A 17099-nucleotide genomic window follows, 5' to 3' on the forward strand; every position below is an offset into this window, starting at 1 on the left:
TAATTAACTTCCCCTGATTAACTTGTCAGTTTTCTTAAGATACGTACTTTTCACGCAGAAGCAACAGTAGTATCAATCCTCTCGGAAAGCTAAGTAGGGAGAAGAATATCAAAAATTATGGAGAAGGCTGCCTCTTTTTTCACTTCCTGTTACTCACTTGCATAAAAACACTAATCTAGAAATAAAGTCTAGATGACTGCCTATTCTTAAATGTGCCATTTTGAGCTTTTTGTGCTTTGCTTAAAAAGAGAGTTTTCTAGACAACTTTGAAAGGTTCTCTTAGAATGTTACTGCTCCTTAGAAGGGGTTTTGTGGAAAACTGTGATCACTGTTGTGCATCTGGCCGTCAGGCTTTACTGGTCATTTTTTATTTATTTGCCATCAAATGAAGTTAGGACATTCACTGTCTGAACATCTATTTTTCATTTATCATAAACAATGCTACTTAAAAAAACCCATTTTTCAGCAGATTAAAGTAGCATCATGTGTAATATTGAAAATACAGCTGAGTCATTTAAATTTCCATCATTTTTTAATGTAAATAAAATTACAGTTTTGAAAATTGGAAACTAATAGTTATTGAAAGAAAAACAATGTTTTGTCAGAAATTTTTAAATTTCCTATTGATGTAGATTTCAAGTATCATTGGTCTAATAGTTTCTCAGAAACTGTTGTGTAGCTCTTTCCATTGGGTGTGGTATCAATGGTATTAGATTCTTAATTAGAAGCTCTCTTTACAGTGTATTTATGTTGAAGCTTTATGTGATAGCATCATGAAGGTACCTGAATAATATTTATGCTCTGATAATATTTATGTCTGTTCTTAAGCACAGTTAATTGAATTGTTTTATTTCTAAGTAGAAGCGATCAAGAAAGGTTATTTTCATTTCATAGTCAGGTCTGCTAAGGACCAAAAAGTATAATGTCCTTTGTGCTGTTCATTTTACCTATGCCAACTCTGTCTTCCTACCTTACAATTTCACTCAGTAAGCAGTTTGTAATAATAAATTTCTGACTTAATAAATTTTAAATACATTTTTCAAGCAATGGCTTAAATCTCTGTGAAAGGGGTTCAAGAATTTTGAAAATCTAAAAGTATTCTCTTGAATTGGATGAGTTGTTAATTGGGAAATAAAAATTCCTACAAATCTTGGTGGAATACTGACATTTTTATTTCAAACTTACATAGAAATCTGGAATGACAGGGATAATAAGCAATCTAGTAAGCTAAAGTAATTAATAAAACCCCTTGTAAAAACATTGACATGTAGATTTCTTGCTGTTGACTAGCCACCTAATCACATTTTGGGTTCAGTACTTCTCTTGAACTTTTAGAACCTAGGTTAAGGTCTTTAGTTTCAGTAGCCAATTTATGGAAATTATGTAAGTATGAGTAACAGAAAAAACCAAATTGTTGGAAAGCACTATTAAACAATGTTTTCTTCATAGTTGTCTACCTATAGTAGCTAAAAGTATAAATTAGGTTTATTGGTGTTTTATTTATTGTTGAATCATGGAGACTAATGTAGTTGCTTAAGTTGTAGTAACTGCTTAAAGCTGGAGCAGGCTGCAAAACCTGTGAGATTTCTTCTTTGAAAGTGAGAGAGGTTCCATGGGAGATCCTTGAGAGCCGAGTTAGAAGGGATGGGAGGCAGCAAGTCTTATTCCTCAAAAGATAACTGAAGGTATGTAGAACATCCTAAAAACATGAGTCATTTAAATTGGTTATAAAAAAAGTGTAAGGCTGGAACACTTTTTCTTACCTCAAATTTCACCTTGGTGATATTTTATTTCCTGGAGTTTAGATCAGCACAGTTGGCACTAGTGTAATTCTCAGTCAAGTCTCCCTTGCACTTTTAAACAGTAGGCTTCAATCAAGCTTATTTTTTATCCAGAAGTAAGTATTCAATCTGTCCTTATTTTACCTGGCCTAGTATTTGTATATCCTAGCTGCCTTTTCTCTGAACAGGTAAAACTATTTTAATCTGCTATTGCTCTGTAACTTTAAAGGCTTAAGGAAGAAAAATTTTGAATCTTTTTATGAGAAATAGGTCTCGCTACTATTTCTTTTTCCTTGATTACTTTGTTCTCCAGGTTCCCTAATAGTTCTGGATTCAAGACTGCCGAGCCCTTTACTCTTCTTTCCCCAGAGCTGATGGGGAGTGCAGTCATATTGTCTATATATGGTTTTTAAAGGAATTTTGCTAACCAGCTAGTTTAGTTAGAATGTTCACATTTATGGTACTAAGTGCTTATTTAGTCTGTATTTCTATAAATACTGTATAACTCTGAAAAACACAGTTTGGTAATGGCAACCAGAATATAAAGTATGCTATCAAGAAACAAGACAACTCTCTCACAACTTAGCAGCTGTGAAAGGTGAGATAAAATCCAAAAGTAATAAATGTAGTGGTATAAGCTATGCATTAATTGTACAAGCAAGAGAGCCCTAATTTGACTGTGTATGATTAGTTAAAATAAATCCTGTCCAGCACCTGAATTAAAGAAAGTTTGTGTATGACAATAGTAGTAGCAAACATATGTGGAAAGGTATTTTATCACATGATCCTGAAGAAAGGAAAATAAATTGTGGAACATGTTCCTTTTATCACAGAAGTCACTGGGATTTCATAAAAACAGAAGATTATGCTCTTGCTGTTAGATGAGTTGAAGCAGTGTTCTCAGTGAAGAAAGACATTGTCAAGTTGTTACAGAATGAGTTTTTATAAATAGTCATCTACAGCAGTGGAGATTGGTTTAAGTTTATTTTGCAAGTATGTGAGGGAAGTCCTTAAAAGACTAGGATTAATGGGTTTTTTGACAGATGTGGCATGATGTCTCTTAAATGTAGAATGGTTAGAATTAGATTAAAAATACTGTAATATCCATAGTTCCTGTGTTGAGTGTAATTATCCTTTGTTGAAGATTGTCTGCTTTCTGACCGTGGCCCATGACTGTCAGTATTGGATTGCTGTAGATTTTGAGAAGAAAATACATAAGAACTATAGAATATGACCCTCAAAGGTCATCTAGTTCAAACTCCCTGCAGCTGGCAGGGACATCATCAACAAATAAGGTTGCTTAGAGCCGTATCTAACCTGACTTTGAATGTTTCCAGGGATGGGGCATTGTGGTGCCCATTCAGTCGCTCTATCTTGACCTTTCCCACTGGGACAGGGGAGAGAATAAGATGGAGAACAACCAGCAGGACGAGATGAAGCAGTTTTATTACAGCGAAAGAAAGAAACAAGCAGAGATCTGCACATGCAAGAGCTAGAGAGGGTAAAGATCAGTATCTACATCCCAACAGTAGCAATACTCGGACATTTCCTGGGAAGTCAGGCTCCAGAAGGCAAACATTGAAAACTCACGAATGCCCCCCCTTTCTCCTCTCTCCCTTAACTTGTATATCTGAGCTGATGTTGTATGGTGTGGAATATCCCTCTGGCTAATTTGGGTCAGCTGGCCTGGTTGTGTCCCCTCCCAGGATCTTGCCCATTCTCATCCCCTGTGCTAGGGGAGGGAATGTCAGAGGGATAGCACTGCTCAACAGCAGCCAAAACACTGGTCTGTTATCAACACCCATTCAGTTACCAATGCAAAGCACAGCACTGTAAGGGCTTTGAAATTTACCTCAGTCAGACCCAATACCGCCATCCACCACCTCTCTGGACAGCCAGGTGCAGTGTTCTATGATTTTCACTGCAAAAAAACCTTCTTATGCCTTATCCAGATGAAAACCAGGCCCTGCTAAAAAATCTTTCTCCATCTTTCTTACTGTCCTAGGTTACAATGTAAGATGTGCCCAAAGTATGTATTCTATCACCATCTACATGAGCTGTTGAAACTAGGTTGGGCAGTGTTTCCCTTGCCCCCTCCCTCCAGACTATCTTCTGTTAATGCCCCATCAATGCCCTGCTGCGTGACTCATAGATAACTCCCTCCAGGAGCTATCTCTGTTTCATGGGCAATCAGGGACCCATTACAAGACTGATAAAATGATATCAGCGCATTTTGAGATGCTCCGCCCAGGGGGAGGAGCCAAGCATTCCCACCTGGATAGAATCTGGGATTTGGGACAGCACAGGCAGCCTTACCCACTGGATTCCCAGAGGACAAGAGCTGCCAGACCTTTCTATGGGATCACTGCTTCAACAAGACCACTTCATCTGGACTGCTACCACCATGGTTTCAGGTTGTATTCTGACTGTCAGTGATCATTTGTACTATTGCATTTGTTTTATTTTACTTTTTTTTTCTCCTCCTGTTAAATTGTTTTTCTGACGTGGAGTCTCTCACTGGTTTTGCTTTCAAGCCAGCACACTTACAGACCCTTGTTAAGTACTGAAGGGTCACAGAAAGTTTTCTCCAGAGTCTTTTCTTGTCCAGGCTAAATAATCCCAGCTCTCTCAGCCTTTCCTGATAGGAGGAGGTGTTCCATTCCTCTAATAATGTTTGTGGTCATCCTCTGTGATAAGAGCAGAGGGACAGAATCACCTGCCTTGAGCTGTGGCCACACATCTTTTGATGCAGCAGGTATGACAATCTTTCCTCAAAGAGTTGATGTTTCTGAGAGAACTTCTTAATGTGGAAGGAACTGTGTCAATACTTGGAGGTGCTTAGAGCCTTGGTTATCAAAAAAAAGCCAGGGATTTCTCTTCCCTGCAGAAGTGTGGCAGAAGCTGTTTCTGAAGAAATTTTGGAGATAAGGGTTACAATGTATGATAGGTTAATAGTACATCTCATTTTCCTTTATAGTTATAAACTTTGCTTGCATGTCTCAGAAACTAAGTGTCACAGAACGTAGTCAGGTGTATTTCTGTGCAGTTTGAGATTTCATGCTATTCATAATCTTTGCTAAGAAGTCATGAGTGTTAAAGTGTGAGTTTTGTTTCTATTTGTGATGGCATGATGCAGGGAGAATCACACGAGGCTATAGCACATACCTTGAGGTAGAAAATGCATGACATTCAGTGTGGCATGTGGCCACTACAGTAAAAATTACTGAGCAATCTGTGTTCTGCACTTGAGTTGAAACTCAAATCTTGTGCAAATAGACTTTTTAAACATTGTGTTTTCATTAAACAAATGGAAGATTGCTGTCTCTGTTATCACATCAGTATATATTAAGAGCATAGATGAAAACTGTCTTGTGTAACCACAGAAAGAATCATATGAAAATGAAAGCTTCTAAAAGCACGCATGAAATGAACTTGTAGATTGTACACAGTGAACTTGCAAAGCCAGACGGTAATTCTCAGAGCAGACCTACATTTACTTCAGCCTTTTAGAGAGGAAAAGAAGTCTTGAGCAATTCATATGATATGAAAATTATTCTGACATTAATTTTGGGAAAAGCATGGAAGTGTTAACAAACTCTGTAAGGCCTTAGTCATCTACTAAGTATTTTTAGAAGTTTTGATTTTTGTCATTTTTTTTTTCCTGGTGGACTCCAGGTTCCAAAGCAACCTGATTTTCAGTGCATAAGCTTTTTACTTCCTTAGGATTTTTGGTAACTTGCACTGAAAGTTTTATTTGTGAAACTTTTTCATAGCTACCATAAGAAAGAGAAACCTCCCAGAGGCAAAATTTAAATATCTTCTTCTAGTATTTCTAGTCTATTCTAAATTAAATTACTGCATTTCTTTAATGAATTTCCTGTTTAATTTATGTGTTAATTGGCGAAAACAGCTTATGTTAAATGTTTTGCACAGTATGGAAGTCTGGGATAGTCTTTCTCTAGCTCTTATACAGCTGAATTTGTGTAGTATTTCTTCAATAGGAGTCCAGGGTGTGGAGGGGGATGCAGTGTGAACATGGGGAAGTCTTTGAAGAAGGCTTGGAGGTTTCACAAAAAAGAAAGAAGATGGGAACAGGACATACCAAGTAATTTGAAAAACTGATGATGTCCCATGTTAGAGCAACTTTGTACTTTTTAATACCTGGAAAAGTGTTAGTTGCAAGAACTTGTACTATACCTGTTTAATATGTGAAGTCTTTTTTTCTGTCAACTGCATGTTTTCAGCTTAAGTTTACTTAAAGTTTTACTGAAAAGAAATGTACAAAGACAGCCATTCAATTGAGGATTAATCACTATAGCAACAGAAATGTGGTGACTGAAAAGGGGGAGGATGTATTCTCCCCTCAGCTTCCTGCCAGCTGTCATATTCAACTTCTGCAGCATGAATTCAGGCCAAAATATAGACTGTGACCAGTACTAAGAAACTTTATCTGTATTTTTATAAATTTGTACAAGAACTGCACTATAAAGGAAGGCTTAATCCTCTGAATTGGATGACAGACATTTGGCACTGTTGCCAGTGTTTGACAGAGAAATAATGAGATGCTTTGTAGTAAAACCTGGATTAATGGTAAACCCCTCTTTATGTTATTGCAATGTGGTGTAAATGAGAAAACTAAGCATGCTGTCAGCCTAGGAAGAAACATGCCCTTTGTATCTCCAATGCAGATTTAAGTACTGTTGAGAATACTGTAAATACAAAAGTTGTGTCATTAACAACTCTGCTTTATCTTATTTGTATTACATTGACATTTTGTGGATTATTTAAACAAAGACTATCTATCAGTTGTGGGAACTCTGCAGTGTGTTTGCACAGCTATTAGATTCAACAAGGTTAGATAGTAAGGGTAGGCTTTTGGGAGATTAACACGCCTTTGTCCTTACTCTTCTAGTATGGGGAGATACTCAGCTTTAAAGTCAAATGATTGGCCTATAATGCTACTTTATTGAGTTTACTGGTTCAGTTTGCAATGGAAATAACCATTCCACTATTCTGCTTTTGGATGTGTTTTTATAATGTAGTGAGTTAATATGTAGCATTCTTTGAAGCTTGTAGTAGAGTTTTCATTATGATGTATGTGCATGGCCTTTGGTTTTGCTACTCTGATGGAAGGGTGAGAGGGTGAAGGGAAGATGGGTGCAAATCCACAGCTTCTGCTGGAACAAGCAATTACATTAAGCTTTGAATTCTGAGACAGACTATCTCCTCTCATTTTCACTAGTAGCAATAACTCTGTTGATTCAAGGTCAGCTTTTTGGTGAAAGACAATGATAATGTCTTATGGGAGTTAGTTTATGTAAAGGTTCAAAAACTTAAGTGAGATTACTCCTGAATGAAAAATTCTTTCTCTGTTATCTGATTGTAGAAGAAACAGACTCAGAAGTAAATGTGAAATAAAGAGGATGCAATCTGTTCTCAGTTGATAGTTGATTATCCAGTGCTAAGCAAAAGATTAAAGTTTATGGGAGGTCCTTTGTCTCAGTTCGTTTATGCAGTAAAGCTACATGCGACATACATAGAGAAATGATTACATATTACTCTAAAATTTGTGTAATTTTATCAGCTTTAATTTTACTATTCTCTTGGTGTTTGCAAAATATTTTGGAGGAGTAATTTGTATTCATAATAAATCACAGAATCACTAGGCTGGAAGAGACCTTTGCCTGGAGAAAGAAACCAACCCCCAGCTGGCTACAGCCGCCCTTCAGGAAGTTGTAGAGAATGATAAGGTCACCTCTGAGTCTCGTTTTCTCCAGGGTAAACAACCCCAGCTCCCTCAGTCGTTCTTCATATGGCTTGTGTTCCAAGCCCCTCACCAGTCTTGTTGCCTCCTCTGGACACACTCAAGTGTCTCAAAGTCTTTCCTGAACTGAGAGGCCCAGAACTGGACACAGCACTCAAGGTGTGGCCTGACCAGTGCTGAGTACAGGGCAGAATGACCTCCCTGCTCCTGCTGGCCACACTATTCCCGAAACAGGCCAGGATGCCATTGGCCTTCTTGGCCACCTGGGCACACTGCTGGCTCATGTTCTGCCAGCTGCTGACCAGTGCCCCCAGGTCCCTTTCCTCTTGGGCACTGTCCAGCCACACTGTCCCCAACCTATAATGCAGCAGGGGATTATTGTGGCCAAAGTGAAGGACTCAGCACTTGGACTTATTAAACTTCATCTTGTTAGACTCTGCCCATCCACCTGGTCCAGATCTCTCTGCAGAGCCATCCTACCTTCCAGCAGATCGACACACACTCCCAGCTTAGTGTCATCCACAAATTTAATTAAAGACTTAATGAAAGACTCAATACCGTCATCCATGTAGTCAGTGAAAATATTGAACAGAGCTGGCCCCAGCACAGACCCCTGAGGGACACCACTGGTGGCTGGCTGCCAGCTGATGCAGCACCATTCACCACCACTCTCTCGGCTCAGCCATCCAGCCAGTTCTTATCCGTGCAAAGAGTGCTCCTGTCCAACAGGTTTTATAACTTGAAAAATATTTCTGCTGCTAGTCTGCTGGGATACATTCAAATATTAGATACACTTTGTTTAACTGAGAAATCTTGATATTAAAATGGTTACCCTAAAGTATTCTAAAATTTTAAGGTAAGTTAGCTTTATTTTCTAAGACAATTAATGTACTGACTGTTGGCTATGCATTACTTATAATTCTCATTCCACAACCGTACTTTGTTGCCACAGCAGATGCATTCATTCCGAGACAGTTTTCCCTTTGAATTTAGCTTTCTTAATGGAAAAGCAAATGTCCACATCACAAATAATTCTTAATATTGAAAGATTCAGGCTAATTTCAAACAGGAATTTATAATTCATTGTAAGTCTCTGAAGTACAGTTTGTTCAGTAGTGTGTTCTTCGCAAGTAGAAAAGTAATTCTGCTTTAATTAAGAATCCTGAGAAAGCAGATACATTTTTTGCTAATTGTATTCCTTGTCTTCACCATGTGGACCTCATTTTTAGAGAAACTACATGAAATTTTATGTGGACGCTATTACAATTTATCTTCCTTGACATACAGAATAATTTAGGAAGAAATTCTTGTGTGACATATACATGCACTAGATTGCCTTTAAAAGGTCCCTTCCAACTCAAACTACTCTTTCAGTCTGTGTAGAAAAGAGAAAGAAACAAGACCAAGGATGGACAGTCAGGTATCAAACGCTTCTTGGTACTTTGTCTATGTCCTGACAGCAGAGAAGCATTGGTAAAATGTAGCAATAGCATATGGAAGGATGATAATAATAAATATATATAGAAAAGTTGCCGGGGGGGGGGGGGGGGGGGGGGGGGGGGGGGGGGGGGCCCAAAACAAACCAACAAAAATCTCCTAACCAGATCACAAAAACCCACAAGGAAAACTGCAAAGGGGAAAAAAAAAAAAATTTAAATAATTGTAGTTTGTGCAGATAAAGGCACTGGAATGCAGTATCAAATCATCAAATTAATAGCAATCATCTAAAACCAACTTCAAGTCACAATGTATTGAGAAAGTCATGTTTTCTCGGCTTTTGAGGGAAGTGGGAAAATATAAATTAGCATATGGCATAATGGTTTGTTATTTGCTTGTAAGATGTATTTTAAGAAGTCAGTCATAGTGAATTTACTGTGTTTCTTTTGTATTTTTGGGGTGACTGCAAAGCAACTAGACATTTTAGAAGACTATTCTTGTTTATTATAGAAATGTAAACAATGAACCTGTGCAGTGATAAGTATCCTGGCTATCTGACAGTGGTGGTTTCATGCAAACCTAAGGAGAAAGGTGACACTGGGGGCAAGTCAGAGGGATTATTGATGACTGGAAGTCAGTACCTGGCAAGACAGTTACTGTGGAGATACTTTGGGTAATGAGGCACTAAAAGAGGAAGCTGCTTGAACACAGTGCAACTATGGCTAAAGAATAATTGTGCAAACATTTTCAGCTTCAGATGCAGGCTTCTGAAGGATGTTAATTATCCTCCAAGTCTGGTTTCTTAACAAATTGCCACAGATGTGAGCTTGAAAAACCTTGAGTATCACTGAATCTGTTTCCCTTTCTTCTCTACTCATCTTACTCCCAGCTTCTGGTCACTCACTCTCCATACCTTTTCATCTTCCTGTATGTAAAAAAGTGAAACATTTTGGTCCTTTGCCTTGCTCGAAGGGACTAAAGGAAAGGGAGTTACTGGCTTAAGGGGTCCAATCATCTTAGTCATGTCTGATGATGCATATATATGGACTGTACTTCATTGCTCTAGAGTATAGAGCTGCCTCCTTATGGCTGTTACAGGAAGGACAGATACTGAAAATTTTTACTGTCAAAGATAGATAAAAATTTGGTTTGGTAGGTGTATACTGTTTTTAAATAACTGTTGTAACTAAGCAGCAGGAGACAGATTGCCATACAGAGCTAACAGATCCAAGAGTTATAGATTTAAGATGGAATCTTGAAGTGGAAGTTACTGCCGCATTGTATCAAATTTTTGCTTGATGCCTATGTTCATTGTTCTTGAAGAGTGTTACCCTTAAATGAGTTGTGTGACACTGAATTTGCAGTTAGTCTAGCATTTTTGCTAGACTCTTGATTGTTGCATCCTCTTTAGATAATGTATAATTCACAGAAATCAAAACTCATTCTTAGTATCCAAAACTAGATATATACTTTCAAGAATAAGAGAAGTACTTAACAAAAGAAGGGATTGAAACTGTCACAGACTAAATGAAAGGTATTTTTCAGTTGTAGTAAGAATCCCTGGGGTTCCTGAATACTTTAGAAACCATTTTCTGCACAACTACTCTAATTATCTGTCTTCTTTCCCATTGCAATATATAAAAAGTGTCTTAGGAGTAAGTGTAGTAGATCAAGGGGAATAGGAGACAAAAACAGGAATAAGACAGGAAGGACTGGCTACAATTTTGTAGGTTTTTCCATAGTTCACAGTAGCACTTCGTAACTTCATTTTATTGTACTTTCATTAACTTTTTCTTTGCATTTAATGGGATATTTCTGGAGTGCAACTTTTTATTGTTTAATTTTTTCAGTTAAAAAACATTGCCTTCTACTAAACCAGTTGCATAGTCTTTGTCTTACATGTATGCCTTTGAAAGTAAATAAAGTGTGCACTTCTTTTGAACTTGCTGTGGAAGTTTTCTTGACATAATGGAAGAGCAGAAAGTTTAATAAAGTAGTAAAAATATTGCATTCAGTAATTCAGTCAAAATTTTTTATCTTTGTCAATGTAATTATTTTGCTGCACTTCCTACCCCTCCCCACCAAGTTTGTGAAAACAGAAATGTGTAATGGTGTTGCAGATAATTCAATATAGACAAACATAATTTGTCAGATGATCAACAAGTACTGGTCAAGTTTAAGTGAAACTTCTCCACTTTGATTTGTAGAAATTCTATAACATGCACTGCAAAGGCATATTGTGTTTACTGTATTTAAATATTTACTAAAGATTTTCCTGATTGCTGTGATTATTTCTGTCAATATTATTTTATCATACAGCAGACACTGTATGCTATAGCATACAGTGAAGGATTTTTGTTTCCTGTACAATTCCATCATACAGTATCCAAATGTGACATATTGAATGTCATACAGAGTGTGATATTCAGTAATATAAAGAGATTAAATGTGCTGTTGTCTGTAGAAGAACTAGAGTCAGAGGCTCCTAGCTGAATCAAGTTGTCTTAATTTCAGTCTTGCTTTGTGAGATTGTCTTGTGCATGTGATAAGTATGATAGATAGTTCATGCAAACATGACCAGCCCTATACATTCAGCACAGCATTTCATGTAGAAGTGAGGCATGTAGACACAGTAATTTGTCAGTGAAAGGGCTTGAGGGACAGAAAAATATAGAAAGCTGTTGAAAAGAAATTTTCGTTATGAGATTAGTGATTTAGAGGGCAGATATTGAAAGATGATTGAAAAGATACTGGCCATGAGAGAAATAAATTTAGGAGGGCCATACAGGGAGTCAAATTCAAAAGAAAGCAAAATAGTGTAGAATGTTGACATACTGGAATATTGACTGAAGTTTTCAGGTTTTTGATAGCAATGATAATAGAATATTTTAATCTCATTTTGCAAATCTTACTTGTACATAGACCCTGTCATCCATTGTATCATTCAGAGTAATAAACATCAGATTAGACCTTTAACGAACATGGAGATATCCAAAAAAATTAAGTGTTTTAGGTTTATTTTAAAAATGTTTTGTTTGTTTGTTTGTTTTTTTAAATGAAGTTCCTGGATTTAGGTGCTGCGTGTTGGGCTTTTTAAAACGTTTAGGAGAGTTAGTTGTTGTGTTTCAGCCTAACTGGGTATCATGTAACCAACTACCTTTGCTCTGGGGAGCTGGGAAGTTTTTTAGGAGTAATTCACAATGGTTGCAGACTTTCAGTGGAATTATCTCCTGTAGCTCTTGAAATAACTTTTTACAGTAATTTTTTTCTGGCTTGAGTTAAAAAAGCCCCACCTTTGAACAACTTATTTAAGTAGAAGAAGAGATGTTCTTTGAATGTATTCAGTGGTATTTTGGTGTAGTTCTTTTGGGTGGTGCAGTGTACCTAAAATTGCCTTTTGTGCATTTATATGCAATTAGTAATACTTAAACATTAAATGTGCTTCTCTGCAAAGACAAGCAATATTACGACTTTCAGTGTGTTTACAACATTTGGCTTTTTTCCCAAAGATATTAAAAATCTTTTATGTTTGAATAGATGAGTATTGCTGTCTCTTATACTTGGGTCTTGTTTAATGAGAGGTAGATTGATGCATATTTATGGGAGTTTAACATAACTTTAAGACAGGCATTGACATGGTTAGTCTTGTGTTCTGTTCAAGTTATACTTTCTTGAATTAAATTATACAGCTCTGATTTCCTAACAGAGTGAAAAATAGGCTGTCTTATCATAGTGAGATCAGAATACGATGTGTATTTTTCATGCAAAAAATACATAAAAATAAATATTTTTTTAAAGTATGATTGCTTTCTTCTCTGAAAATACATTTTCCAAGTAAAATTCTGTATTATCCATGCATACTTAAAAAAACAAACAAAAAAAATCCCACGTTAACAAATGTATACAGAACCAGCAAGAGAGCTGTGGAATATTTATGCTGTAGGTAACATCTATGAATTCAATCTTAATTTTGTTACTAGTATACTATTATTGGGAGACGAGGGTTTTTATCTTAATGGGGTGAGGTTTCAGTCTTACCTAGAGTGACATATTGGTGAAGTAAAATTTTAATCTTTGGAGCTGTACATTTGTTTTTAAGTGAAAATGTATGCCTGTAGGTTCTGTAATATTAACATCTCTGTATGCTACTTTGAGGTTACTTACCAAATTAGTGGGGTGAGAACACCTGTGAGATTCTAAAGCTCAAGAACATTGTGAACAGCCCATGAAAATAAAGGAAGTAGACACAGATCAAGTAGGAAAACGTTGGGAAGAAACACTGTTGATCTGAAACCAAATTTTGAGCAGCAGATGAAAAGGTGTGAATGCAATTTGTGATTTCACCTCTAAAGTAGTGTTAGTAGGGAGACTGAGGATATCACTAAGCAGCTGTGTTTTGGCAAAGGAGAAATTTTGATGAGAATTTGTGAGAATTTCAGAAAAATAACTCAGGTTTAATAGGATCATATTTTCATGCAAGAGGTCAGAGTACCAAGACTTCCCCTCAATGTCCCTGGAAGTTTGTGACTGAGTAGGGAGTCTGCATTTCAGCTCTGAATCCCAATCCTAGTGTTCAGTCCAGTAATGCTAGTTACAAGGGACAAAACTGGGTGTAGTTGGGTGCATTGTTACATCAGAGACACAGCTGTTCTAATGATTTCCATGTCTCATTTTACTAGAAAAATTATGAAGTCCCAGAAGACAATACTTCAGAGAAGAAAGTTGTTAAGGAAAGGCAAGAAATGTTGGTGAGCAGTAAGCAACATCATCTGTATGTTATGCATCCTGTGACCCAGAGAAGCAAAAAAATACACAGGGTAGGTTCAACCACCTTCTTGATTGGAAAAACACCCAAAGGAATATGCAGGTGAGATGGTTTTGGTGAGTTGGAAGTAAAATTCTAAGGTTGACACTTCCCTTTGAGTAGTTGCATTTGTCTTTGTTTCCACCCTACTCAGGAAATACTATTATTTTCTGTGGGAAGGGTGGAACTAGTGAGAAACTTCAACTCACACTACTCTATCAGTACTGTAATTGATTAATAAAATTAATTGAACCCACAATTTACTTGAATGTGTTGATTAAATCGTCATATATTATATACTATGTAGGTGTCATCACCATGAGTGTTTGTAGTATGTGCATCATGGGCTGCTACAAAACAGTGTTAAAACTGTACAGAAAAGAGGCGCTTTATAATGATAATTTCTGACTGCCTACTGATTTTGCCCATATCTCATTACTTTCATTGAATGGCTGTTAAAAAAAATGGGCTTCATGTTTCTTTTTTAGCATGGGCCTCAATATTTTTTGATATCTCTTTTAAGGTTTTCCCCCCACCTGTTATTTTTGGAGGAATAATAATTTTATGTTTCCTTGTTTTCTTTTTTCCTAAATGATTACTATTATTGATATGAATATTAAATTCCATTGTTGTATTAGAAGTTCAATAAAAATAGCCCAGTGGTTTGTAGAAATAGAAAGTGAAAAGCTGTAACTAGTTAAGAAAACCTATAGAATAGGTATTTGGTATATATTTTTAATTTGCCTTGAGACAAGTAAATTACTATATGAAAATTGGTATCTAGGTAATGCCTGTAAGCATTCAGAAGCTGTCATATCAGCTAGCTGGCCTCAGTTATCCATACTATTGTTGAAGTGCCAATAATTGTTGGGTTTGTTTACTATTATAGACACTGAATAAATATTTATGAGGCAGGTAAAGGAGAACCCTTCATTATAAAAAATGTTCAAAATCATAATTAGTTACAAAAAATTGATTGAGGTAAAATTTTCAAAGGCAGTGAAGTGACTAAGGCTGTTATTCCAAGATCCTAAAGCTATATCTAGCAAAAAGCTTAAACAATTCTTGAGCATTGAACAGGTTATCTCTTGGCACCTGGCATGCAGTTAGACTTTGTAGTACATGTGGACATGCCACAGAGTGAATGAGGAAGAGGCCTCAGTTTGTTGTAATTGTAGGGCAGAGTGGGAAGCTGTCTGCAGTCACTCAAATAATTGGACCTAGCCAGTCAAGCGGTATTTGAGACAAACAAGGTTAAATCTTACTGGCTTTTGGAGCCCTCATACAGGAAAGGCAACATGTTTCATATCCTTTCTCCAACATGGGTTTATAAATGTACCTCTCCAGCCTTCCAGTAAGGTTCCCTGACCTCAGACTAGGGCTAACTCAGTTAGAGTGATCTATTTTAATTAGAGCTTGGCTTTTTAGCAGAAACAAATATTCCATAACTCACTGGGTAGGATGATCTGGAGAATGCTTGTCTCCTGTGCATCCATTTATCCAATTCTTGTTAAGTCGTCTTTAAAAGGAGTTGGAACAACTGCTTCCTCCCAGTTTCCCCCACCCCTTAGTTAAGGGTGTCAGCATAACGTATTTTTCCTTCTTGATAATTACAGGAGACAATTTGAGGATATGGTATCCCACTTTAATATGGGATCAGTGAAAGACCTTGCAGAATATATTGTAAAAGCTACATCAGAAATCAGGCAGAAGATGTTGAAGGACTTCTATGTTTCCAAGCATCCAGAGATGGAGTCTTTCTTCTCACTTGAAATACCGGCAGAAACTTCACATAACTGTGAAGAAAGAGAACTGGATACACACTCCAGAAAAAGAAAATCAGTTGTTAATTTTGGAAGATCTAAGTCTAGACCTTCATCACCTAACAGACTACTTCTGAGTGGAACTACAGAAACACAGACCGAGGAGAGCCATAAAGGAGAAGGAGAACAACTTCATAAGGACTCCTACTTCCAAGATATTTTTGTTGATGAAAAATATAAACAATCACCCATTGTTGCTACTCAACATATCCAAAGAAGAAACAGTCAGGCATTCAAGGATTTTTTAACATCTGGCTCATTAAACAGTAAATCAGAAATAATTGAGGTACTGCCTGTAAAAAGTTGTGAAGGACAGCCAGACTCAAAAGGAACACAGCTGCCAAAAAAAAGATCCCTCTCTCACTCAGAAAATGGGGAAAGAAAAGCTCAGATTTGCAAGAAAAATTCTTTTGTGGACTTACTTGGAGATACCTCTATTCTTGATAAAATCTTCAGAAATGATGGAAATGGGTCTACAGGATCACCGAGGAGATTCTCTTCAGGACAAGCAGAAAAATTGAAGGGAAGACCAAAAGATTTCTGGGATATGCTGAATGAACAGAACGAGGAGAGCCTCAGAAAGCTTACAGATATAGCAGTCATAGAGAAGCTTTGTGAAAGAGCCCCTCATTCCACAGTGGCAGAAGAGAGAGAAGTGTGTGAAAGTTCTCTTTGGAAAAGAAATGAAACTTTTTTGTGGAAAAAATACAGTGCAGATGATTGAGATGAATTATCCACTGCTAAATCTTAAGAGTGTAGTAAAATGAAAGTTTTCTATGTCAGTTGCACTATAACTATTTTATTTGAACTTTGAGAGCATTGTGCCACAAAACATGGTAATTCCATGAAATTAAAGGTAAAATGATGTATTCATATTTATAGTGATACAGAATTACATTTTACAGTTGTGAATATGTATGCAACTACATATGCAGTGTATAGTACATATGTGCATAGTCATGTATATGTAATACATATTTTAACCTATGATATATAATGATTTTATATTAAACTTTTTTAGAATTTTCTGAGTGCACTTTGCATTCTTTAATTCTGATTATGTTCCTAGGCTCAACAGAAGTACTATGTAATTTTTTCCCTTTACTTCAATTTGAACATTGTCAGTCATATCAACACAATTTAGAGATAACAGGATTTAACCATGATACTGCATATATTTTCTGAGGTGCTAGAGACTGGATGACTTACTTAGATAGGGATGATGTCTTTGTGTCTAGTAGCTTTTGATGGATTCACATTCTCCATGATTTTGTTCAGTCTCTGAAGCTGTGGTCCTTTGAAATCTTCATAGTGTCCTATAAAAGTGAGTTTCTCAGCTTGTTTGATGTGAAGAACTATGAAGGGTTTTTTATTTGATCTTTCTCATTAAATGATGTTAGGTTTCAAATTTCATCTCGTTACACTTTCATCTCCTTTTTTTTATTTTTATAGACTTCTGTCATGTCTTTGTCAGGGAATACGCAGCACAG

At 36.7% G+C, this 17099-nt stretch overlaps 1 protein-coding gene across 2 annotated transcripts in view; it reads left to right on the forward strand.

Moving 5' to 3' along the window:
- ERCC6L2 (ERCC excision repair 6 like 2) overlaps positions 1-16562 on the forward strand; it is a 52708-nt gene extending 36146 nt beyond the window's left edge. The window contains exons 18-19 of one of the 2 annotated variants that reach the window (XM_040090451.1): positions 13662-13849; positions 15403-16562. In XM_040090451.1, the coding sequence (XP_039946385.1) occupies positions 13662-13849; positions 15403-16333 (1119 nt within the window). In that variant the 3' untranslated portion in view covers positions 16334-16562. The remainder of the gene's footprint in view (positions 1-13661; positions 13850-15402) is intronic. The other variant, XM_040090452.1, reaches the window with a different exon arrangement.
- The last annotated feature ends 537 nt before the right edge of the window (positions 16563-17099 follow it).

The sequence above is a fragment of the Hirundo rustica genome, chromosome Z (assembly GCF_015227805.2).
Source record: "Hirundo rustica isolate bHirRus1 chromosome Z, bHirRus1.pri.v3, whole genome shotgun sequence".
Taxonomy (NCBI): Eukaryota; Metazoa; Chordata; class Aves; order Passeriformes; family Hirundinidae; genus Hirundo; species Hirundo rustica.